This window comes from Galeopterus variegatus, unplaced genomic scaffold, assembly GCF_000696425.1.
Source record: "Galeopterus variegatus unplaced genomic scaffold, G_variegatus-3.0.2 Scaffold947, whole genome shotgun sequence".
In the NCBI taxonomy this organism is placed as follows: domain Eukaryota; kingdom Metazoa; phylum Chordata; class Mammalia; order Dermoptera; family Cynocephalidae; genus Galeopterus; species Galeopterus variegatus.
This window is the reverse complement of record NW_007727058.1, coordinates 103176-129077: the sequence shown is the minus strand read 5'-3', so window position 1 is coordinate 129077 and position 25902 is coordinate 103176. Positions and strand designations below refer to the sequence as shown.

At 35.9% G+C, this 25902-nt stretch overlaps 1 protein-coding gene across 2 annotated transcripts in view; it reads right to left on the bottom strand.

Moving 5' to 3' along the window:
* SETD2 (SET domain containing 2) overlaps positions 1–25902 on the bottom strand; it is an 82702-nt gene that overhangs the window by 27914 nt on the left and 28886 nt on the right. The window contains exons 1-5 of one of the 2 annotated variants that reach the window (XM_008573643.1): positions 23221–23386; positions 21947–22046; positions 10086–10134; positions 7075–7258; positions 2139–2808 (exon numbers count right to left, since the gene is read on the bottom strand). In XM_008573643.1, the coding sequence (XP_008571865.1) occupies positions 2139–2808; positions 7075–7258; positions 10086–10134; positions 21947–22046; positions 23221–23267 (1050 nt within the window). In that variant the 5' untranslated portion in view covers positions 23268–23386. Of the gene's footprint in view, positions 1–2138; positions 2809–7074; positions 7259–10085; positions 10135–21946; positions 22047–23220; positions 23387–25902 lie in introns of those variants that run through there. The other variant, XM_008573642.1, reaches the window with a different exon arrangement.

Genomic DNA, 25902 nt, shown 5'->3' with positions numbered 1-25902 from the left:
TATTTCAGAAATAGGAACGGGACAGAAGTAAACCATTTTTACTGTACCCCTGATACACATTCTCAGAGAAAAACTCAAAACTAATGGCTTGGTCCAAAAAAGAAGATGGCAGGACAAAGCAGGACAAGCTAAGATCTAAGTAATTTAAGATTCCTAAAACATTCTGTAGAAGGCAGAATTAAACATACCCAAAACAAAACAAAAAAACCTACACAACCATATACTAAGAATTCATACCTGATGCCCAATAATGTCCACATCCTAAATCTGTGTTCAAGTCCCTTATATAAAATAGCATAGTATATGCATATAACCTATGCACATCCCCCTGTACAATCATCTCTACATTACTTATAATACCTAATACAATGTAAATAGTTTATATTGTATTGTTTTTAATTTGCATTATTTTAAATTATTGTTTTATTTTTTGTTGTTTTATTTTTTCCCAAATATCTTTGATCTGAGGTTGTTTGAATTCGCTGATGTAGAACCTGCAGATACGAGGGCCAACTGTATAATTATGAAAAAGAACTTACCATTTAAATGACTACCCCAGGAAAACAAATAATGACCTTATAAGCAAATGGGATATTATATAGCCATAACACAGCCATATGTATATGTATATACACACACATGTGAAAATATACAGTAATGAAAAAGTGGTTAAGAATCATGTTAAGGAGTTGGAGTCAAATCTCTCTCCCCTACTGCAAGACCCCCACTGCAGCAATCCCTGTACTTATCACATGGTCCCCCTTAAATAAAATCTGCCTTATAATCGTCCAAAAAAATAAAATAAAGTAAGTAGGAATATATGGGATAAAAAACTTCAAGTCTTCAAGATTACAAATACATAAAATACATAAGAATGTGGTTAAAGTAATCATAAAAAAATTGAAGAAGTTAAAGTTAGGATTATAGGAATTAAAGCAGGACACTCTGTCAAAGCCATTTTAACAACATTTTGACATAGCTTCATCACAAAAATACTAACAGAAGTAAAAACTGCTATTTAATACTAAGTAATATGTGCAGGAAACATTGCTGGAGGTCTTGAACTTCCACAATAATCCACCTTTATGGGGTAATGAAGAGTGATGGGAGAGACACAAGAATGTGGTCAGGATGATGATTTGTACATTTTGTGTTTTCAACTTAAGATGTACTGCTTTGTTTTACTGAAAAAAGAAACTCAGTTTAAGAAACACAAAAGTACACTTTGAAATATAAAATCAGCACACTCTTAGCTTTTAAATTTAACATTACTATTTCCTACCGAAGTAATATCCTCAGTCTGAGAGTATCAAAGTCATTATGGTAAATTTCATGATGATAAATATGTAGGGTATAAAAAATAATATAGAAGCTAGTTCTACAGAAAGAAAAGGGCAAGCCATCTCCTAACTCAATTACCATGACAAAGCCTTCTCTCTTTGAAAGAAATACTGAAAAATAAACTATATGATTCATTGCCTGTAAGCAAAAAGAAGAGGAATAACCCAAAAGACACTAAAGAGGAACAACCAAACTATTTTCACTGTATAATGTGGTAGCCAAGCCTTCATGATAGTTCCCAATGATCATCTCTTGGTGTTCATACCCACTGGTAGTCTGTCTCCCCTCCCTGCATAATCAACAGAATATAGCAGAAGTGATGGTTAATCACTTCCAAGATTATATTATAAAAGACATTGAAGCTTCTGTTTTGGTATCTCTGTCATCTCTCCCCACCCTCTATCACTTGCTATGGAGAAAGCAGCTAGCATGTTGTAAGCACCCCTACTGAGAGGCCCACGTCGCAAGAAACCGAGAACTACCAACACTCACAATGAGTGAGCTGAACTGCAGCCCTGGCTAATAGTTTGACTGTAATTCCTTAGAGAACCCTGAGCCACAACCACCCAACTAACCTGCTTCTGAATTCCTGGCCCATGGAAACTGTGAGATAATCACTTATTGTCTTAAGCTGCTAAATTTCGGGGCAATATTTTATACTATAGATAACTAATACTTATAAAATTGATCAATATATACAACTGATCAATGGCAGGACATCCCCCCTGTACCAGATTTAATTAATATCCCATGAACAGACTGTAAGACAGAAAAAAAGAGGTTCCAGAATTAGTTACCTGTACAATTGGTGGAGTTGTCTGTGAATAAGGTGACGTCACACCATAGACAGCTGGACATGTCTGTCCTTGATAATATATGGTTGCTTGAGACTGTGCAGGAGAGTACTGCTGCTGTACACTGACAGACTGTTGGTTTGAATCCCAAACACTATAATTCTGTCCTTGGACTGGGCCTGGGGCTGGCACTGGCAAGACAGCAACATTAGAGTCTTGGTGTACCACACCATCACTCTGGGCCACATACTGTGAACTGGAAACTTCCACAGGGGCTGCCACATGTGGCACCACTGGCACTGGTGGAGGGGCAGCAAGGGGTTCTGTAGAATGTCCCACCAAGGGCTGGGCATGATCGTAAGGAGCAGGAGAACACACAGGGTCCATGCTGGGTGTGGGTAGGAGCACCTTTCCAGCATTAGGGTTGCTGGGATCCACATAGGCCTGCATGGGATAACCTGGTGGGTAGCCAGCAAAGGGGTGATGAGGAGCATTATAGCCAAGAGAGTCATAGGGCAGCGGTGATGTCATTCCCAGGTTCTGCATCTGCTGTTGTTGTTTCTGAGCCTCCCGTTGAGCCACCTCTTGCTCAAATAACTTCCGGCGTTCCTCTGTAGTAAGTTTACTGCGGTCTTTAATTCGTACTTTCTTTTTAGAAGTTGGTGTGTCATATCTAGAAAGAAAGACCACAAAAAGTTTCTCCCTAAATCAGACATAATCAAAGCACTAATAAATGGTATGTCATTCATTACTAAGCCACTAACCACACCAACTCCTATTTGGCATTGGTTATAAATCATAATCAAATTTACTTAAGGAATCTTGCATATAGAACAGAACCCCAAGGAAACTGACAGGTGAAAATAACTTCATCTTTATTCTCAGATTTGAAAACTTCAGATTAGAGATACATATTCTTCATACTTGGACAGTTCTATAACCATAAATTCTGAAATAAAAACAAAGCAAAATAAGTATCATGAACCAATAAATAATCCAATACTCTATGCAATTCACTGCCCCATGGTATGGTTAAGCAGGAGAGTAGACCTGAAGAGAATTAGTAACTTGGAAGATAATCTTCAAATTTAGAAAGTTCAATGAATTCCTAACAGGTAAAAGAAAAAGAAATGCCCACATAAACATATAATAGAACACCAAATACAAAAAGAACATCTTAAAAGTAGACCAAGAGAAAAGCAAGATTTCTTAGAGAATAACAACAATCAGACCAACAAATTCCAGAAAAGCAGTAAGGGAAGCCAGATGACTGAAGAATAGTATCAAAGTGTTGAGAGAAACTATTAACTCAGCAAAACTTCCTTTCAAAAATGAGGGTTATCATTCACATAAGACTTGTACATAGCAGCAATATTTGTAATAGCCAAAATCTGAAACAATCCAAATGTCTACCAAATGATAAATTTATAAACTATGATAAATCAATCCAATGTGGCTGTCAATTTCCTGGTGTCACTGCTCAAGAAGAATTGGCGGAATGTCCGGGCTTTATACTTCAAAAGCACCATGGACAAGCCCTAGTGCCTGTATTAAGGCAATCCTCATGCTATTGGGGGGGGGGGGGGCAATACAATGGAATACTACTCAGTAATAAAAAAGACCTACTGAGACAATAACATAGATGAACTTAAAATGCAATATAAGTGAAAGAAGGCAGATTCAAATGCTATACACATACATACCATATAAATGACATGCTGGAAAAGAAGGACTTAGGGATGTGGGAGGAACTGATTACAAAAGGGCGCAAGGGAACGTGATGAAAGTGTTCTGTATCATGACTGTGATGGTAGTTATATAACTGTACACATTTGACAAAACTCATTGAATTATACATTTAAAACAATGAATTTTAAGTAATTTATACCAACTGATTAAATAACTCATTTTAAAAAATGAGGGTAAGCAACTCAAACAAGAAAAACAAAAAAGACTTTTTAGATAAAAAATGAAATATTAGGGGCCGGCCCTGTGGCTCACTCGGGAGAGTGCGGTCCTGATAACACCAAGGCCAAGGGTTCGGATCCCACATAGGGATGGCCGGTTAGCTCACTGGGTGAGCATGGTGCTGACAACACCAAGTCAAGGGTTAAGATCCCCTTACCGGTCATCTTTAAAAAAAAAAAAAAAAAAAAAAAGAAATATTATAATCAGAAACTCACTAAAGAAAAACCTTTTGAAGGAAGCTCTGACATAAGAAGAAAAGAACAAAGAAACTGGTAAACTGGAGTAAATGTAAAAACTCAATAAACCACTTTGTATATGTATAAAAAAGCCAACAACTGATGGGAAGTGGGGGTCAGGAAGGAATTATAATACTGGACAACAGCATACAAATTGGGAAGGCTGAATGATGAGAGTTAAAGTGTCCTAAAGCACTGCGTTGTTCTGAATGTTGATTAATTTTAGACTTTATTAAACCAATTGAAACAACCAGTTAAAGGACTGCCACAATATATCAAAAAAAAAAAAAAAATCAGCTAGAAACTATCAGACATAGAAAGGTTGAAATAAAAAGGAAGAAAAAAGATATAGCAGCTAAATCCTTACCAACAGGAAGACAGCATACTTCTATTCATATGAAACAAAAGAGAATTTAAGACGAACTATAAAGCAAGTCTCAATAAAATTCCAAGAACTGGTATCATACAGACCAATTAATGGTAATTAAGTTGGAAATTTAAAAATAAATTTAAGCACACACTGAAAATCATAACGGAAATTAAAAAGTGTGTAGAACTCGGGCCGACCCCGTGGCGCACTTGGGAGAGTGCGGCGCTGGGAGCGCAGCAACGCTCCCGCCGCGGGTTCGGATCCTATATAGGAATGGCCGGTGCGCTCACGGTGTTGCGATCCCCTTACCGGTCACGAAAAAGACACACACACACACACACACACACACACACACACACACAAAAAAAAGTGTGTAGAACTGGATTATGATAAAACTGCATTATCATGGTGTAGTTCAAGTGGTACTTAGGAAGAAATTATACACTTAAACACTTTTATTAGAAAACATGCTGAAAATTAATGAGCTAAGAATCCCAATTATTCAAATTTAAAAGTTAAAAAGACAATAAACCTAAAAAAGTAGAAGGAAATAAAACATGAGTGGAAATCAATTATCAAGATAAGAAATACTATCATCCTGAGATATGTACTGGAGATCTTGCTAGCAAAATAAAACAAGAACAAGGCATAAGAATTAAAAAGGCAAAGAAAACAAATTCTTATGATATGAACTGTTGACCAAAAAAAAAGTTAAAAAACCCCACCCAAATTGTTGAAATCAATAAGCTTTGTATGACTGCCAAACATGAGATCAATTTATAAAAGTCAACTGCCTATCTAAAACCAAGCAACAAACTAAAAATATAATAAAAAATTAAAGTTCCTAGAAGGAGAAACACCGAAGATGTGTAAGACTTTCCAGAGAAAACTATAAACAAAGAGATGAAAGAAAACCTTTATCATTATTAAAAATATTAAAGAAGACCTAACTAGACAGATAGGAATACCCAAAATTGTAACAATGTCAAATCTCCACAGAACCTTATCTCTGTGGGGTGAGGTGGGGGATTACCCAACAAGCAGATTCTAAGGAAAAACAGAAGTCTAAGAAAAGATGAGAGATCCCAGAAGAAAATCAAGAAGGGGTAGAGATTTGCCCTCTACTTGCTGTTAAGACTTAGTATAAGCTATAGTAGTCATTACAAACCCAGAAACAGATCCTCCCATATATGAAAACTTGCTGGAGACAGGCAGCACTGCAAATCAGTGGAGAAAGGACAGGCTTTCCAAGTAAATGGTGCTGGGATAAGTGGGTATTCACTTAGGAAAAAAATGAAACTGGAGCCCCACCTCACAACATATACAAAAATTAATACCAAATGGATTAAGGACTAAGTTCTCTTAAAAGAAAACACAGAAGAATATCATCACCTCCAGAGTAGGAAGGAATTCCTTACAACACAGTCACTAATCATAAAGGAAACATTCTCTCTCTCTCTCTCTCTCTCTCTCTCTCTATATATATATATATATATATAGGAAACATTCTCTCTCTCTCGCTCTCTCTCTCTCTCTCTATATATATGATACATTCAATTACACCATAATTAATAAATTCTATATATCAAAAGATACAAAAAGAATCAAAATACAAGTCACAAGTTGGAAGAAAATACTTGCAAAACCCATCACCAAAAAAAGAATTATATTTAGAACATATAAAAAGAACTTCTAAAATTCAAAAGGACAAATAATTCAATAAATGAGCAACACATATAAAAAGACTTCACAGAAGAGGAAACAGAAAGAGCCAATAAAAATGACAAGACGCTCAATCTATTTAGTAATTAGGGGAATGCAAATTAAAATCACAATGAGTGATTTTAATAATCAGAGGCAGTTTAAAAAAGCAAATTTAAAAAGAACTTCTCTGGAATAAATGCTTTCTAGTCCCCAGTAGATGATTATGTGGTTTGTTTTTCTAACAGCATGACCAAAGAGCCTCCGACCCAGGTTATTTTTAAAAATCAGCATTTTGACTGGTATGACATAAGATTCATTAGAAAACAAAATTCTGACTTTTGAAAAATTACCATTATCTTTGAAGAATTGTCCCCCGCCAACCCCCATTCCCTTTTAAAGAACAAATCTTTGGCTCCCCACAAGCATTTAAATGTTACCAAATAGAAACCATCCAAGTACCAAAAATCTATTAATTTTCATAGCTATTATTACTGTCAAAAGAGAATCTCTCGTGATATTTATCAGTAAAGTTTTATACTCACTCATGGATAGAAGATACTAATTCCAACAGCCCTTGGTGTCCAAAATCTGAAGTACAGTATATGACTTGGGTACTTTTTGACTTGCTCAAAAAAGAGAATGACTCGCACAGGCCACTTACCTGTCATCTGGCCTTTTTGTTCCCCGCTCATAGGCAGAAGGGGGTGGTGAGAGGGAGCCCCTTCTCTTCCTTTTCTCTTTATTTTGAGTTTGCTTGTCTGGGTCTCTCTCTCTTGACCTATTAGGAGTCTTTGGGGCAGCTACTTGATCTCTGAAGCCAGCAGCATCCCTTCCTCGTTCAGTTACTGAGGGAAAAGGATTTTTAGAAAGTTTACTTGGTAGACTTTTCTCTATCATTAGAGTACTTTACCTGTACAATAAAACTTCTATCCAACAAATGGATCTATGGACTCTTCCTTCATCTACCCAGTCCTGAACCTGGATGAGACACAAGGTCTTGTGTATGTGTTCACTCTACTTACCAAAAGTATCTCCATGAATACCCTTTTCTTCTTTTCCCCACCAAAGACTCAGTCAAAGCCTTCAACTTTTCTAAGAAGTTCTGTGAGCATGCAAGACGTTCCCATTACCTATAGCAAGGCAGTTTGCTTGTCAATTCAAAATGTAAAAGGCTTCAACTGCCCCTGTAACTCACCATATTTATAATTTGTAGATAAGCAGCCTGATTTTTATGCTAAGCATAAAAATCTCAGCTTTTTATGAACTACAAAAAAGGAAAATATTTCAAACAAAGGTGATAACTAAGGAAGTTATCAAAGCCAGAGAGCTACATCTTCAAAAGAGAATTCAAGCTGCTTATTCAAAGATGGTACTACTAATCTTCTTTATTCAGTGTGTCTCTCTCTACCTAGAATGATTCTTATTCTATCTTCACTTACCCAATTCCATTGCCATTGCTCCCAAAAGTTGTTACAAGTACTATTTTTCACTAATCACACCTCCCTATTTTCTAATCTCCCTAAGAAGTCTAAATCTCACCACCAAACATTTTAATATAAACTGACTGGTATTATATGCTGTTGCTTTGTATATATATATTAGTATTGCCACATGATTAATCAGACTGCTGTCTTCTTAAAGAGAGAATTTCTTATAAAATCTCTCTCATAAAACAAAGCAGATTCTCAATAAACATTTACTGTTGTTGTTTTTTCCTCATCTCAGAAAAATGTGCTATCAGTTGTTCTTTCCCATCCCCACCCCCAGCAGTAGGGTTAGGTTTGCATAAGTCATTCTTGCGGGTCTTTCAGATGGCCAAAAACACCACGTATTTCAAAAACGGTTACTAATCTACAGCCACAAGCATTTGCCAGTGAGAAGCTAAGAGAACTTATTTGTACTGCATGCTGGTAGAAAATGTTGTACAATTAAATGAACTGCTCCGGCTCAGAAGGTATTAGCATTACATCCTTCCATGAGGTACCATTATCCAATTTCATCTGTCTGCCCATGACTACTCTGTTTCCTCCTGCAAACCCAGGTTTCTTGCCCTGGTGTAAACTTTCCTTAAATATGGCTATTTCTCCGCTATACCCTGGTAAAATAGAAAAAGAAATCACACCAACAGTTTGTATTCTGGCTCTGCATTTTAGAATATGTGAGGCAGAGAACTCATTCCATTTATTTAGGCTGATTTCCTCATATTATAAAATGAGGGTGGAGCATACATATTTCCTGAAGTATTTCACAATTCTTCTAAATTTTAAAGTTTCTAAGCTTTAATTGTTTGACATTGAAGTGCAGAAACCAAGCTTGAATTATAAGCATTTCCTTATTCTAAAACCCTGAGACTGAGATGGAGGGTTCCTTACGTGAGGGAGAAACTCAAGTTGGCACACAAACAGCTCTCTGAAAAGATTATAGTCATCCATTATACACCATCCTCTGCACCTCCTAGAGGGTCACACCAGATTAGACATTTGCAAAATATTGAGGGAACTTTCATTAAGTATTTAAGCTTTGCCTATGTTGCTAACGGTATCAGCTCAGACAGCCTGGAGAGCTAGCCTCTGATATTTTAACTCTATAGTGGTGCCACTGGTTTTGCCAACTAATATTGCGTAGCCCTGCCTTTTTTCTTATGAGAAGCATTCTCTGCAGCCCTAAGTAGGAGGTCTGGCTATGAAGAGACTAAACCAGTAGAATTAAAAATATCCAGAAGATAGAATAATGATGCAAAGGATATCTCACAGGTTTTTTAGCAAATAAGACTACCTAAAAAGTTATGCATACTAAAAATAAAAAGATCAAAAAGGATCACACTGGCTTCTTTATTTATGCTGGATCAGTGCTAGAGGGGCTCAAAAAACCAATGACAGGGCCGGCCTGGTGGCGCACTGGATAGTGCGCCGCTTGGGAAGCGTGGCGGCGCTCCCGCCCGAGGGTTCGGATCCCACATACGGACTGGTTCCCGCTCACTGGCTGAGCGAGGCGCGGGAGCAACACCAAGGGTTGCAATCCCATTGCCAGTCCCCGGTCCGGTACGGGGGCAACACTGAGGGTTGCGATCCATTGCCGGACACGGAAAAAGACAAAAGACAAAAAAAAAAAAAAAACCAATGACAGCCACCATAATTGATCCTGTTCCTTTAATCCCTAAAGAAATTTGTTGGATACATAAGGTGGTAAAGCCCAGAAACCAGACTCCCATAGTCTCCCTGTTACCTGTTCTGTAACAATGATTCTCAACTTTTTCAGGATTACTGACTCTGAAAATCTGATGAAAATTTTGAATTTTCCCCAGAAAAGTGAATGTACACATAGAATTTTGCATATAAACATCTAAGATGTAAAGACTCTTTCACAGGCTTCTAGGAGTGCAGTTTTAAGACTGTCTGCTCTAGTAGAACAAAAAAATGAAAGAAAAGCTACAAAAGACCACGACTTCAAGAAAAGCAACAACACAAGCAGTATAAGGGACATCTCCTTTGGCAAAAAGTCATTAAGAATATAAGTGTAAGTTTCCAAACTTTTACATCAAATATTTCATTTACTTAATTACATATTGTCTGGTTTCAAAAACAAAAATGCCAAAGTTTTTATCAGTTACCTCTGCATATACCAAAAGAATATTTGTAAAACCACCTACACACAGTATCTCAGAATACCTACCTGTGTTCTCCTTTTCAGTTTGACTTTTCTTGGGAATTCGATATACCTCCTGCAAAAAAAATAAACCAGAAGAAGGGTTATTAGTGTGGGGTGGAAGTGATGATTGCTTTGAAGCTGACTGATTTCACATGGCAACAAAGAAATAGGAAAGAACAATCTGATATTTAATTATTCTCCAAAATCTGACTTATATTTGTCTTTAAATAAGAATAGATCCTGGCCCCTTAAAAACAAGTAATAACATATAGGACAAATATGTATATTTTTATATTTATCAGGCTAGTATGATCTCGCTAGCAAAGCAGCAGACTAAGTGTTTGGGACATTATATTTCTGGCAAAGAATATACATTTCTTGAGAATCTTAATTTCCATATGCTTTCTGCATATGCATTCCGGCATATAAACTGAAGTCATCTATAGTTCCTTTACTGACAGTATTCATAAGAACAATTCTAACATCTCACTTGCCATCTCTACTTAAGGGAAAAAAAGATTAAAGTTATATAAAAATACTTCAGAAAAACTATACGTGCAAAGACAATTTCTGCTATTCAGCATATTTTTCTATAAATGCAAAACCAACTTGGCTAATGGCCAAATGTAATATGCACTTTCATACTGTTATAAAAAAAACAGAAAAGATAAGTATTATTGTTGCTCTTGACATGGCACCTAATATTATACCAAAAGTAAGCTATGTTTTTAAGCCTTGAGGTATCTTTTCTTGCTGTGTGAATGAATCTAAGGCCTAGAACATGTTTTATTCTCTGACAATTCCTCCCTATTCTAGTCCATCAAGAAGTAGCTCTTGGGGCACAACATTTTCTTATCCAGTCACCTTGTTAAGGAGGGCACTGACAAACCCACACACTCTCAATAGTACATAATAATATGATGCCCTCTCTTTAGAGTAATCTTGTAATATTAATCGCACCTGTGTAACCTGGTAATCCCATTTTGGGAATGTACTCCAAAGAAAATCAAAGAATTCCTCTTTCCACGTGATTGTTGGTTCTAGCAATATTTGTGGAAAATAAGAAATAACCCATATGTCACACAACTGAGGAATGGTCAAGACGTAATATTCAGTTGCCATTAAAAATGACAAATGTGGGACCAGCCCGGTGGTGCACTGGAGAGTGCACCGCTTGGGAGCGCGGCGGCGCTCCCGCCGAGGGTTCGGATCCCATGTGGAGACCGGTTCCCACTCACTGGCTGAGTGAGGTGCGGGCGCAACACCGAGGGTTGCGATCCCATTGCCAGTCCCCGGTACGGGCGCGACACCGAGGGTTGCGATCCCATTACCGGTCAGTAAAAAAGACAAAAAGGAAAAAAAAAAGACAAATGTGGCATATATACACAATGGAATACTATGAACCACAAAAAAGAATGAAATTCTGCCATTTGCAGCAACATGGAAGAGCTTGGAGAAAATTACGTTAAGTGACATAAGCAGAGAGAGAAATGCCACGTTCTCACTCATATGTGGAAGCTAAAAAAAGTTGATCTCACAGAAGTAGAGAGTAGAATAGTGGTTACTAGAGACTGGTGAGGAGAAGAGGGAGGGAGGATAAGGAGAAGGTAATCAGTGGACACAAAATTGTCGAGATAGGAAGAATGGAATCTAGTGTTCTATAGCAATATAGGGAGACTACAGTAAACAAATACTGTATGTATCTTTCAAGAGCTAGTTGAGATGATGTTGAAGATTCCCAACAGAAAGAGCTGACAAATGTTTGAGGTGATGGATATACCAGACACGCTGATATGAACACTGCACACAGTATGAATGTACCCAAATATCATATTGTACTCCATAAATATATATAATTATCATGGGTCAGTTAAGAAAAATAAAAAGGGGGGGAGGAGAAAGAGAGTAGAATAGTGGTTTCCAGAGGCAGGGAAAGGAGGGGGACAGGGGAACAAGGGAAGGTTGGTAGACTGGTACAAAGTTACAGTTAGATAGGAAGAATAAGTTCTGGTGCTCTAGGGTGACAACAGCTAGTGATACTGTATTGTATATTTCAAGACAGGCAGAAAAGAGGATCTTGAATATTATAACCACAAAGTAATGATAAACGTTTAGGTGACGATATGCTAATTATTCTGATTGGACCACTGTACAATGCATATATTGAAACAACAAAGTGTACTCTACAAACATGTACAATGAAAAAAAGAGAAATGTGGACTACACAGATATAGGGAAATCTATATTCATTCAGGAAAGGTACTCAGAACAGACATATCCAGGGTCCAACTAAGGAATGACACAATTTTAACCTACTTAGTTCCTTTTGTATAAGGTATTGGCATTATGAGCGTTCATTACAAATGTGTAAAGTAATTTACTACACAGACCTCAAGTTGGAGACCCATTCCATGGTGGCAGTTTATGTACCACAGGAAATGCATCTCAAAGAGAAACTCCTAGTTCCATTCAAAAGTTTAAATCAACGACCTAGTTGAAAACATATTCTAATGTTCACAAAATGGATGATTATCACTGACTAATGATCAAGAGTTACTCTTTACTGTGTGCCTAACAGTATGGGGAGCAAATTCTATCAATACAAGTATGTACCCAAGCACTTGGAGTTGCTAACTTGATCCTCCTCCTCTTTATATATTCAAAGCTGCACACAAAATTTAAGCTGGAAACTCAAGATTATCTACTTCTTCCTCCTTATCTTCATTAGGAGAGTGGGGTCCTGAAAATGCAACTGGAGTTTTACCCAATACTGAAAGCTGAGATGAAAGCATCCATGTGAAGATTACTGTGACACTTAAGATCATTCTGTCTTGTGAAGAGAGAGTACTAGTGTTAGCCTGAGTTATATGGAAGTCTGTTTGTTAAGATCATTCTGTCTTGTGAAGAGAGAGTACTAGTGTTAGCCTGAGTTATATGGAAGTCTGTTTGGAATAATGTCATACCCACAGGGCGACAGAGTCCACTGCAGAAAACGTTTATATGAGTTGGCTTCATTCACCTTAACCCTTGATGTAAAATCACTTTACTCTGTTAAAAGGTCTACCTAAGATTGACTGGCATATTATGAGAGAACATTGAACTGAGTTAGGAGACCATAGCTCTGGGACTAATCCTGCCCTCAGAAGGGACTAAAAGAATCTGCGTCTCCACTCCATCCAATATTCTTCACATATCATCCACGTTTATTTCTTTAGTGTCTAAAAACTAACATGCACACTCATACACATTTAAGCTATAATTGTTATAGGTCAAGACTGTCTTATTCTTTGCTGTATCTCTAGCACCAAGAACAGTGTCTAGCACACAACCAACAAGCGAAATTCTACTTCTAACTTGTAGAAATCACCCATACGGTGCTATATAAACTCAAAGTATTACATATACTCCATGCTTTTTAACACTATACCATCAATCTCTTCATCCTATACCATCAATCTCTTTCATCCCTGGAAAGAACGCTATTTAAAGGCTTCACCTATAAATCAAAGCCATTCTGTATTTGCCAGGTCAGAGTAATAAATGTGCCTCTGCAATATTTTTCACTCTTTTCAATGCTTAGAACAGCCTGAGCTTGGCTAATCAGTCCCCTTTAGTCAGAGGCTCAAAAATGAATCTTCAAATCTTCATATTATTTGATAAACACTGAACCACTGATAAGCTCATATGACACCAATGTATCCAACATCTCTCTATTAAAGTGTAAATGTGAATAGAGATGTTTTTAATATGTGTACACAAAAATAGCACAAGTTCTATGATGGCTATTTGTAGAAATCTGGTTCATACATCTACATAACAAGATTTGGGCATCAAATCTTTGGGAGAGTGATATTAAGGCTCTCCTGTATTTTGGATGGTTGAAATACACAGTACCTTCCATAAAGGAGTTCAGAGACTAACAGTAAAATAGCTTCAACTTCTTACTTGTGCTAGGTCTTTTAAGTACATTTTCATATACTCTTATATTGATAGATATTATTACTATATCTACAGTACATACAAAACAGGCTAAGAGAGGTTAAGTAACTATCCCAACACAATGAGTTCTATATTGGATATAGGATCCAAGCCTGGATTTGTGTGTCTGTCCAAAGCACACACTCTTAACCACTCCTATTACCACATAAGCACTCAGGAAATGGAAAAAGTTAATACACATCCTATGATATGTATGTATAAATTGGTTAAGAGAAATATAATAGTGGGATACTAAAACTGGTTTGGGCCTTTGGAGAGAGAACTGGGAAATGCATCCTGAAGGAAGAGCAGGAGTCGGACAAAGAAAGAAAAAGGAAAAAATACAACATGGTAGACTGAATGCACATATTTATCCCAACTCCATCCTGAAGTCCTATAAAATGGCAGTGAAAGAATAAGAAAAGGTATAAATCCACCTATAGTATCTTTTCTTTCTAAGACTATTAATTATATGTGGGTACTGAATGTATGTATGTATTTAAGACTTTTTTTTCTATTCCATGCATACACATCTGTTCATTTTTTTGCCGATTCAGAAAGAAAAAATAATGCATACATGAAATAAGGTGTTATTAAAAAAGGAAGAGCAAATTCTGGTTTAATGGAAATATGGTAATTTTTTTAAAGGCGGGGGGGCAGGGGGAGCAGTATAAGAGTCTCCCTGAAAGTAGAACAAAACGTCAAGATGGAAAATGGCAGATTACAAAATAAAATGAGAAGATAAGTACCAGAAGTTCTACACCTAATCACAGGAATTCCAGAAAGCAAGGAGAGAGAAAATTGAGGGTGGAAAGTATCAAAGAAATAATACAAGAAAATTGCTTACAACTAAGCAATAAGATGTAAGATATAAGATATAAGTTACCAGATAGAGAGGACTTGGAGCACCTACCACAGCAAATGAGTTGAAATGGTATCAGATTTCGATAGTAGTAACACCATATGCTAGAAAATGATTCAGTGATATCTTGAACTTTTAAAAGAAAATTTATTTCCAAATGATACTTATATGATCTTCTAAACAAAGGGGAACAGAATAAAGGCATCTTGCAGATCTACAAAGTCTCAAATTTTTATTTACCAGAAGAGAATGCTGAAGACAAAGACTGTGGAGGTTCTAAGATTCAAGATTCTAAATTCTGTGTACACAAATCTCATAATTGTCTACAGTGTGCACTGTACCATACTAGGTTCTTAAAAAAGGACTTAATTCCTGAGAGTGGGAAAGCTTCAGAAAGTGAATGTAAATGGATTATCTAGCACATATTAATACATACATACAAATTCAACAACTCTGAAGCTTTACTTTTGTGCAAATATCTCAGAGATGGTGGTGATTTAAAAAACACCTACAAAAGATCTGAAGATGACACTCAAATCTGTCATATTTTGAAAAAAGTTGTTTCCCAACAAAACTGTCCCTAAAATAACAGCATTTTCAGAGAGACTGCTATAATTAGCAATAGCAATCTTTTAATTAAAAAGTGAGTGAACGTTTTGAATGTAGGTTACTAGGAAAATGATGAAGCTGTTAATAGAAATGAACATAACATGAAGAACCAGTTTGTAAGAGAAGGTTGTAAGCTTAGTCTGAAGGGCAAGTGGAGGAGAAAGCCAACAGAAAGCTGAAAATATACATCTGAAATTCAAGAAACAGGCTAAAGCAAGAAATCCACAATTTAGGGAAATCTTAAGAAACAAGAACATAATTAATACTATAAGAAACTGCCAAGAGAGAAAGTGTATAAAGAAAAATAGGCTGATTTGAAAGAAAATAAAATTAAGGGTTCAAAGGAAATTTTTTATGCTTGATTCATATAGCATATTTTCTATTTCTAAATAAATACTTGAACAAGACACCTATTTCTAGGTCTTTACACAGCCTAATCTGGAATTTTTTCTTCTAGCAGTCTCAAAAAGTACTCATTGGAAGCTTGTTGGTAATGCAGGACTTTATTAATATATCCCAAATGAACCACTAGAAATATATTGTAGAAACAGGATTTAAATGAAATTATGAAACAATAATTTACAAGAAACCTTTTTCTGGAAAGGAAAAAAATTAACGCTGACTTAGACTGTTTCTGAGTTAAACAATACTTATGAGAACAAAATAACTTACAATGAGAGTAAAATAAGTTTTCTACCTTTTATTACATAGACATCAGATTATGTTCTGTAACAACGGATTTATATCTTAAAACTAAGGAAGGCTACGTTTATTTCATTTTTCCTTGTTAGCAAGCACGGATCAAATTTTGTATGTACCAACCAAATATTCTTTCCTAAATATTCTCCTAAATGACAGCAATACTAAGAGAGAAAGAGAAAAAGACTGTGAGGAAAGTTTTACTTTCATAGCTGGAAGAACAGACAAAAAGCAGCAGGAAATGATAAAGAGAGAGAAAATATGAAAGCAAAGCTATGAGACATGGAGGCTAAAAGTTCGAGTACCAACCTAGGAGACAAGGAAATATTTTAAGAAATAATGAAGATAAGTTTTATCAAGAATTAAAAAAATATGAAATACTTCTGATTGATAAAGGCTAAGGAGGGCCAAATAGGAAACAAAAGGACCATGATCTAACAAATCTGCACTCTGGGTAGAGGGGATTCTACTTGGTCAGAGAGATCTGAATTGAAAAATTGAAAAGAAACCTTAAAAGATAATATGCACATCTGGAGGTTTCATAAAATCACATACATGAGTAGGAGAGAAAAAGGGAGAGTGAGAGGGAGAAAGAAAGAGAAAAGGGGAGTAGAATAATTTTCTTTATTCTTTTAAACCCCTGAAGAGACATTCTTTATGTCTAACTCCAGACAGCTGGGCCTTCCGAGAAATGAAAGGTAGCAAGATCTCTTTTCAGTCTTCAGCCAATAAGAAAAAGGAGCAAAGAATATGAACATAGTTCTTAAAATAGGAAAAACAAATGGAAAGACATTCAATACCTAATGCATAGGAGAAATGCAAATTAAAAAAAATAATATACCATTTTTGCCTATCAGTCTCACTAAGATAGTTTGATAATACTTGTGTTGGCCAGGGTGTGGTGAAATGGGCCCTTTTATGCATATACATTGCTGATGAGAATTAAATTAGCACAACTATGAAGAGCAATTTGGCAATGCCTATCAAAATTACAATACTACTTTCAGTAACTTACCCAACTATGCATATTCCCACATGTATAAATATATGAAATAACTTAGGTAAAAATTACTTGCTGCTAAGCCAAAGAAAGGAATCAACTTAAATGGCTACAATAGAGACTGATTAAAAAAATTATGGCCTATCTATACAATAAAATATTATGCAGGTATGAAAAAATAAAGAAATTCTTTATAAACTGGTATGAAACAATCTTCACAATATATTAAATAAAAAGTAAGGAACTGAAAAGTGCTGTCAGTTTTATAAAACAGACAAAATATATATGCATAATAAATTATCTCTGGAAGGCTACAGAAGAAACTGGTTGTACTGGTTGCCTCCATGGAACAGGATAGCAAGCAGGGGTTGGGGTGAAACATTTCACTGTACGCCTTCTGAATTTTGTATCGTGTGCAGGAATGGCCTATTTTTAAAACTCAAATAAAAAGAGGAAAAAATAATAACATGCTTCAGAAGAAGCCCTAGGCAGAGTACTAAAAGACTTGTGCATTATGACTATATTCCTGGTAAAGACCACAGCCTGTGGGAAAGGTCTAAGTAACCTGGCTATTCACAAGGCAATGTCTAAATGCTGATCTTCATTAAGTGTCATACGGAAAAAGCCCTCCTAGTTTATTGTCCTTCAGTTTAAACTTGTTCTCCAACCCCCAAGCCCCATTCTCTAGCCTTACTCACGTTGCCTACAATTCATAGACTCTCAATGCTGTTTTATTCAACACACGTCTGCTGGGCTTAGTATTGAAGCATGAAAGTGAATAGCTGACACTGTCCATCCTTTCAAAGCTCTCTAGTCACGTAGCAAATATGTGTGCAAAAAAAAAAAAAATAAAAGCACTTTCATGCAGATTAGTAATCGCTGATGAATAATCAAGGTCATGATTAATTCCAGAGCTAGGATTTTTCCTTAATGCTTTTCAAATTTCACTACCTCCACTACAATTTTTGTAATTAAACCTGAAGAATCACCACAGCCCTCTAAGTGAGTTCACTGAAGTTACATGTTACACTAGTCAACCCAACCCTGAAGTTAAGAATAGGAACCCTCCTGATGTCCGAATCATCTGAAAAACACTTCCTGGGCCACAGTTCATTCCTCTACCAATTCACATATATACACAACCCTGTTAGACATGCTGCTCACTCCCAGAAAAGTCCACAGTCTTACATGTGATTTCAGGGGTTCTGAAAAACCCCTGAAATTCAGTCACAGAGTACAGGTTGAAAATATCTGCAACATTAAGGAAAAAAAGATACTTGAATATAACGCTAAAACGGTTCCTATGATTTTAGAATGAATTCAGACTTATTACAATTTCCAAATCAGAAAGAGATTAAGAGAAATCTGAAAAGCATTTGCCAAAGATACACAATTGCATGAACTACCAAGCAAGGACATAGAAATCACTATTTTTTGGATCTGAAAAGGGAATGGAAGAATATAGGATTTAAATCAGAAGACCTGAGTCAATTTCCAGCTCTGTCACTTAAAAGCTAAGTCACAACCGTATGGACCTGTTTGTTTTCATTTTACAGCTGATAAAAATACCGCCACTTACTTCACAGGTTTGAAAAGATTACATGACACTCACATAAATATTTTCTGACCACCTATCAGATAAAAGATACACGCTAGTGATTCAAGAAGCAGTGTGATATGGAAAAATGCAGACCTTCTTCACTTTTTCATTCAAATATTTATGAAGTGCCAAACTACATACCAGGCTCTCCACTGTACACTGGGAAGACTTGAGTGGCCCAGACAGAAGCTGTCTCTGCCTTCACTCAGTGTACCATTATAAAATATTATCTGCTATGACTGGAAAGGACATTATAAGAGCATGCACAAAGGGCAGAACAAACATTCTGAGTGAATGTATATGTGTGTATGAACATTAGCAGCAGAGACCCACTACTGGACTAGAATGGCTTGAAGTGAGACTGTAAAAATAAATGGGGACCAGCCTATGCCATGACAAGCCATGTTCTGAAAAATGGATTTAATTTTAACAGTGTAATGGGGAACCATTTAAAAATTTTAAATAGGGCACTGACGTGAACAGATTTGCATTTCCTAAGAAAAAGATCAATCTGGCTACTGGATATAGCACAGATTGTAGGGGAAACAGTAGTCACTCACCATCAATAACAGGTAACTTATCATAACCATAACCATTACTACAAATATACCATAAGTAACTCTTACTACAAAGATTTAGAAACAGCCCCTGCCCTTGAAGATTTCATGATCTAGTGAGGGGGAAATAAGAATATAAGCAAGAAATTTTAGTAATATGTTAAGATTACTACCATTGTATAGAAATACAGAAAAGGACAAAGCATCACAAAGAATGAACTGAATGTCTAAGTAAAGGAAGCTTTTTAAAAAAGATATTCCAAGCAAGGAGAACAGCATTTCCAAGGATACAGAGAGGTGAATGAGCAGACTGACGTGACTCATACACTAAGTATGTAAGAGAAACATAGAAGTACCTCCCATACTATACACTAAAGACTTTGTTGTTTGAGTAACAGGAGTCTCTGTGAAGCCACCAGAGATTCCTGTTAATAATATCTATGTTCTTAAAAGGATGCAGAATAGAGGATAATAAGAAGCGGGGGGAGAGGGGGAATGGAAGCAAGGACAAATAGGAGGCTGTTGCAACAGTCTAAGCAAGAAATGACGTGAAAGGCCTGAATTAAAAGTGGCAAAAGGACAATGTGACCTTTTTAACATGCAAGACAAAAGAAATCTCAGGTGCCCCAAGAAATACAGCCTTTTACGAGATAGGCAAAAGAGGAACAGTCAGTGACAGTCACAAAAGGAAGCTCAAAAGATTCAGAAGCGGATGTTGGTCTCATTAACAAAAGGAAAGAGAAATTATAGATTGGTTAAGTACATTGTGTGTATACACACACATTCATTCATATAGATGAGGGTATTTCAAAAAATTCATGGAAAAATATAATTAAAAGATAACACAAGTCCTTCCATGAACTTTTTGAAGATCGCTCGTACACACACACATATTTTATATACAGTTTGCTGACAGGTCCTAGAAGCAGTGTTCCCAGTAGCAATGACTTCATCTAGAACCTATATCTTGGTTTCAAAATATCATTTCCCACCACAAAGAACCAAAGTTTCTTGGAGAAATGTCTAATTCCAGGACTGAGGAAGGGAAAGCACAAGATGTGCCTGAAACAGTATGTTGTGCCAGAAAGTTAAAAAAAAAAAAAAAAAAGATGGAGACCTGTCCAAATGACACAAAAGTCAACTTGAAGACATTTCCACTGGCTAAATAAGAGATAATTTAAGCAATAAATAAATAAAATAATGATCAAAATCCACTGAATAAAACAAGAATCCATGAGTCTAAAGTAATATAAATCAGTAAATAAAAAAATAAATGGTATAACAGGTAAAGCTCTTGCTTACAAAAGAATTGCAACCAATAAACAAAGAAGTAAATGGAATGACAGATTAGAAAATCACCTATTTGGCATCCACCATAGTAATAAGTAATTTTAGCAAATCATTGGATACTGAATCTGATGGTTAATTTGATGAACAAGAGAATATTTACATATTTCCAAATTTGCTCATATGTGATACTTTTTCATTATAAAGGGAAAACAGTAACTTTACTTTGGAGAAGGCTAGCAGAAAACACCTTAATGAAGTGATCGAAGTTGACAATGTCAGTAATGAGACAAATCAACATCATGTGAAGAACACTACTATAATATTCCTGACAAAAATGTATAACCTGAATCCAAACAAAAGAAAATTTCAGATAAACCCAAATTGAGGGCTATTCTGCAAAACTCAAAAATATTTTAAAATGTGAAGTTTATAATAGACAAAGGAAGACTGAAAAACTATTTCCAGATTAAAGGATACTAATCAGACAAATTCAATGTAATGCTTGCTCCCACATTAGATTCTCAGTCAGAACAACAGTAACATCATCATCATCATCATCATCATTATTATTACTTTGCTATAAAGGACATTATGTGAACTGGCAAAATCTGAATGAAGCCTGTTGATTAGACCATAGTATTATATCACTGTAATTTGCTGATTTTGATAAGTGTACTAAAGTCATAAAAAAAGTCCTTGTTTTTAGGAAATAAACATAAAATATCTAGGGGCAATGCTGTATCATATCTATGTTATTTTTTAAAAGTTCAGAAAAATAAGAGAAAAATGAGAAGATCTGACAAAATGTTAACACTACGGAATCTGAATGAAGAATTTAAAGGAATTTTTAGCCAAATTTTCTCTACATTTGTTACTAGAATGTATATTACATGCAGAATACATACAGAATATTATTCTTGTTATTTTGCTGTAAAACTAAAATTATATCATAATTAAAAGTTTAAAATATTAAGGAGGAAAACTGATACATTTTCATTATAATTATATATAAGACTAGATTCTACTACCTACATCTATACTGGAAAAGTCTCAAGTTTCCAACTGACTTGATCATGGTCCTAGGGGAAGAACATTCCTTAAAGGTCCCTTCTAGCCTAGAAATTCTGTAATGTATATACTCTTTCACTTCTCAGATAGTCTTACATACAAATCACTGAAAGTAACTTTTCCTAAACAGGGCCAAGACTTAAAAAAAAAAAAAACTAATTAACTTCATGGGCAATAGAAACATGATCATTATGTGTTTAGGGAAACAGAATAAGAGCTCACCCAAAAGAGTAAAGTGAAAATGACTTCATTCAAAATCAGAATGTTTAGAGCAGCCAGATTCTGTACTTTATCATTTAGAGCAGGTGTTGGCAAACTTCTTCTGTAAAGGACAAGATAGTAAATATTTTTAGGCTTTGTGGTCTATCTGGCCTGTTGTCGCTACTACTCAACTCTACAACTATAGCCAACAGCAGCCATAGACAATATACAAATGAATGAGCATATCTCTGTTTCAAAAAACTTAATTTACAAAACAGGTAGTGGGGCAGATTTGGCTGACCCCTAATTTAGATTAAAGTATTTATGTGATAACAAAATGGATTCCTAATAAGTTTTAGACCATTTTTGCCCTTTACTAAACGAGACGCACAAAAAATTTCAATGTAGCAGTATCTAAAACAGCATTCTTTGGGGGTAATTCTGATTTTTTTTTAAAGGATAAGTAATATTGATCCTTATAGATACAGAATAATCTCTTATTCTACTAAAGATTTTTCAGTTCATCACAGAAATCCAGGACATTTTCAACTGTTGCATAGCAGATTTCATATACAATATTACTGATGGGGTGAAATTCCAGGTAATGCCTCAAAATTTCAGTTTGAGTAATTCTTGATGTTTTCTTTCAGCTTTCTGCAGAGTTTAATGCTTAGCTTTCTAGACAAATACTATATTTGTTGAATTAAAGATAATGTCTTGAGATAAAGATGAAATAAGAGAAGAATAAGAGTAGTCATTGAGAAGACTTCAACTTATCACACCTATGGAATGCTGTCCCTAAATCATCTAAATCCAAGTGCAAACAGAATTACCCAGACTCATTATAAGGAGAGATGCACAGCCTTTAATCTAAATGTTTATAAGAGAGACTCTGGAATCACTAACCATTACAACTTCTTGTTGTTTAATGGCAATTAAAACTGGCAAGTTCATAGGAACCTTACCTCCTCTTCTCATAATCCAAATGAATGAATATTTTCCAGTCAAGTTATAATTAGTCCACTTATAACTACCTGTTTTGCCATGTAAAGTCTAGGGTATGTTTTCAGCATGAGGGATGATGTACAATTCCTTTGCAAAGAGAAATAAATGCACATGTCCCTGCTGAAAATGTAGCCCCAAAAATTTGCACATGAAAATGAGTACATGTTCATAAGTGGCAACATGCTCAGTGATATTTTCTGGTTGAGGCCAACTTTAGGAGTCAAAACATGTAAGCCTTGTAGAGTCAAGGCAGTGGTCCTATGTATATAGGTATAGAAAAAGTAGCTCACTTAATCCTTTCTCGCCAGGAGTAGGGATTTTCCCGAACGACATCCATTGTCGGCAATGGACGCACCAAAATAACGCCGGCGCCAGTGAGTTAACCACCTCTGTCCTCTTTTCACCTATTATATTTTTCATGCATCATCCAACTTCCCAACCATCTTCCTGTTTCTTCACAGAATTCACGCTAGGTTCTCGTTTTTCTTCAGCACGAAGTTGGAAATGGAGTTGAGAAAAGGAGACACATGGTCAGCTGGTGATGTTAACAAGCTCCTTGCTGCCCTGAGAAGCTAGATGGAAATGGTTCAAGTTACAAGGGGGATCATCATCAGATGTGGGAGGACAAAGAGTAATTCATGAAGCTTCATTCCCTTCCCTCCCACCTTCTAATTTACTGATGATCCCGATAGTTTGCCTTCAAGCAAAACCAAGATTAAGGAAACTAAAGCAACCCATTTCAGTTCTTCACTCCATCCAGTGTGTAGAAAAGCCAAGTGGAACACATGTCCAGTAACGTTACGGTGGCCCCAGAAGGTTCAGGAGGCTTGGAGTGGCTAACATAACCACAATCTTAGATGAATGTTTTTTAGTATGACCTTAGAACTAAAGATCAGCAACTAATACAATGCTTGGCAACAGGTGCCTAATAAAGGTTGGCTGAAAAAGAGATTTTCTTTTCAGCCAATGTCTACTTGAACACATAGGTGGAAGTCAGACAGAAGTAGTTAACTCTTTCAATGCCGGGATAGTGTGGTTATAGAGTAATTACATTAGGTCAATGCATTTCTCTAAAACATGTTCAAATTATGGGTTCCTGATTTCAGACTTCTGGTTAAACGTTATTTAAAGTATCTTTTCTTTTTTTAAAAAAAAGGATGACCATAATCAGAGTTTTGAAATCAGAGCCATAATAAATGTTAATCAGAATGATAGATGAATTAAGAACCCCAGCACCAACATGTAACAAAACATCACAGCTCACAGTCAAGTAAAGACTGCTCAGTAATATAATTCTAGATGGGTAATGATTCCAGAGCAAGCTAGAATTTGAAGAAGAAAGGAGGAATTTATATAATGGCTCCCTTGACGCTAAGAATCAGGATAAATCCAACATATGAAGGATAAGAAGAATACATTTTAAGTACAAATAAAATTTTAAACCTCAAGTCAAGAGGATCATCAAGCTACATAGTACTGTGAAACTGTTTTGATATTTCAGATAGGAGTGGGGAAGATAAGAAAGGGAAGAAATAATTTTGAATGACTCAAAAATGTATGTCCACAGTGTAAGTTTAAATACCACAGTTATATCTAATTGGATTAAGTATATCCTAGAGAGTAACTCATACCATTACAATTACAGAAGCAAACTGTCACATAGGGAAACAAAAATATTTATTTTTTTCTAAATTTTAAGACAAGTTTATGATGATTATATCTTAGCAATTTAAAAAAAATTATTGTCAAACAGAGACTTCTCAGGCAAAATCGAACTACTGGGTCTACAGCCCCACTCACTCTCCTTCTGTAAAACTATGTATGTAAAGGCTTTTTGTTGTTGTTCACTTGTGTACCTGTCTCCATCTCCACTTTCCTTACTGAGCTATGGTCACAGTACAGGCTCCACCAGTAGCCTTCAAACACAAAAGGGACTTCTTTTAGGGACTCCTTTTAGGGACTCCTGCGCTGTCACAAGGCAGGCCTTAAAGAAAGGTCCATCAAGTGATCATCGCAACGTCTCTTTCAATTATCTGCAAGCATGATTCCTATAGGTCAAACATTGTAACATAAGTAAATGTGCTATGAACTCTTCCTTTTATACTTATAAAAAGGTCAGATTTCATAAGGCTGAGTTTACCCTGAACTGTTAAGTGATGAAAAAGTAGCATGAATAAGACCTCAAATGGGTAAATGAGAGCTGAAACCATACCATACTTAAGGTTCTCGACAAACCAAATTAGGAAGCACAGTGCACAACCAACCAACTACTCATTTTGCTCAGTGTAAGGTCAGTTCCAATAGGTCAAATCACAGGATCTACTGGGGTGAGCTTTACAGTCATAGTTGGGGGCAAGGAGGATTCAGGTGTTCATCTTGCTGCAAATAAATCTGGATTGTTGGTTTATCTATTTGCTTCACCTCTTGCCAAAGAAAAGAGGAACAGAAAAATAGAAGCTAGGAAGTAACCTGTTCCCACACGGTCCTCAAGACCTGGGTGACTTAAAAATGAAGCATTCCATGCCTCTCCTAGGCTTACCCTGTCATTCACTTGTGTTTATCCAAGACCCAGACTGCATTTTCTGCAAAGCAAATCCTGCACATCTTGCTACATTCTTTAACAAGAAATTATGTATTAAGCATATGATTTCCAGACCTTTATAGGCAACATCTTTTGTCCAAGAAATAAGCATTTAAAAGCAGGCCTATTTCAGAAACAATAATGAAATTTAGTATCAACTGGCTTCATCAAGTTGTTTTTTTAGAATAGAAATTTATGTTCAATCATGTTTGATGAGAAATTGCTAAATTACCTTGGTTTTCTAACTTCCCATTAATCCAATAAATTGATTTCTAATTAATTTAAACATTAATTTTTTTCTCATTACAGAGTTAAAAGTTGGTTACTCAAAGGATTTTTGGGTTTGCTTTTCATGTGTAGAGCATCTGAATGACTGAAGTCATTGTTGTGA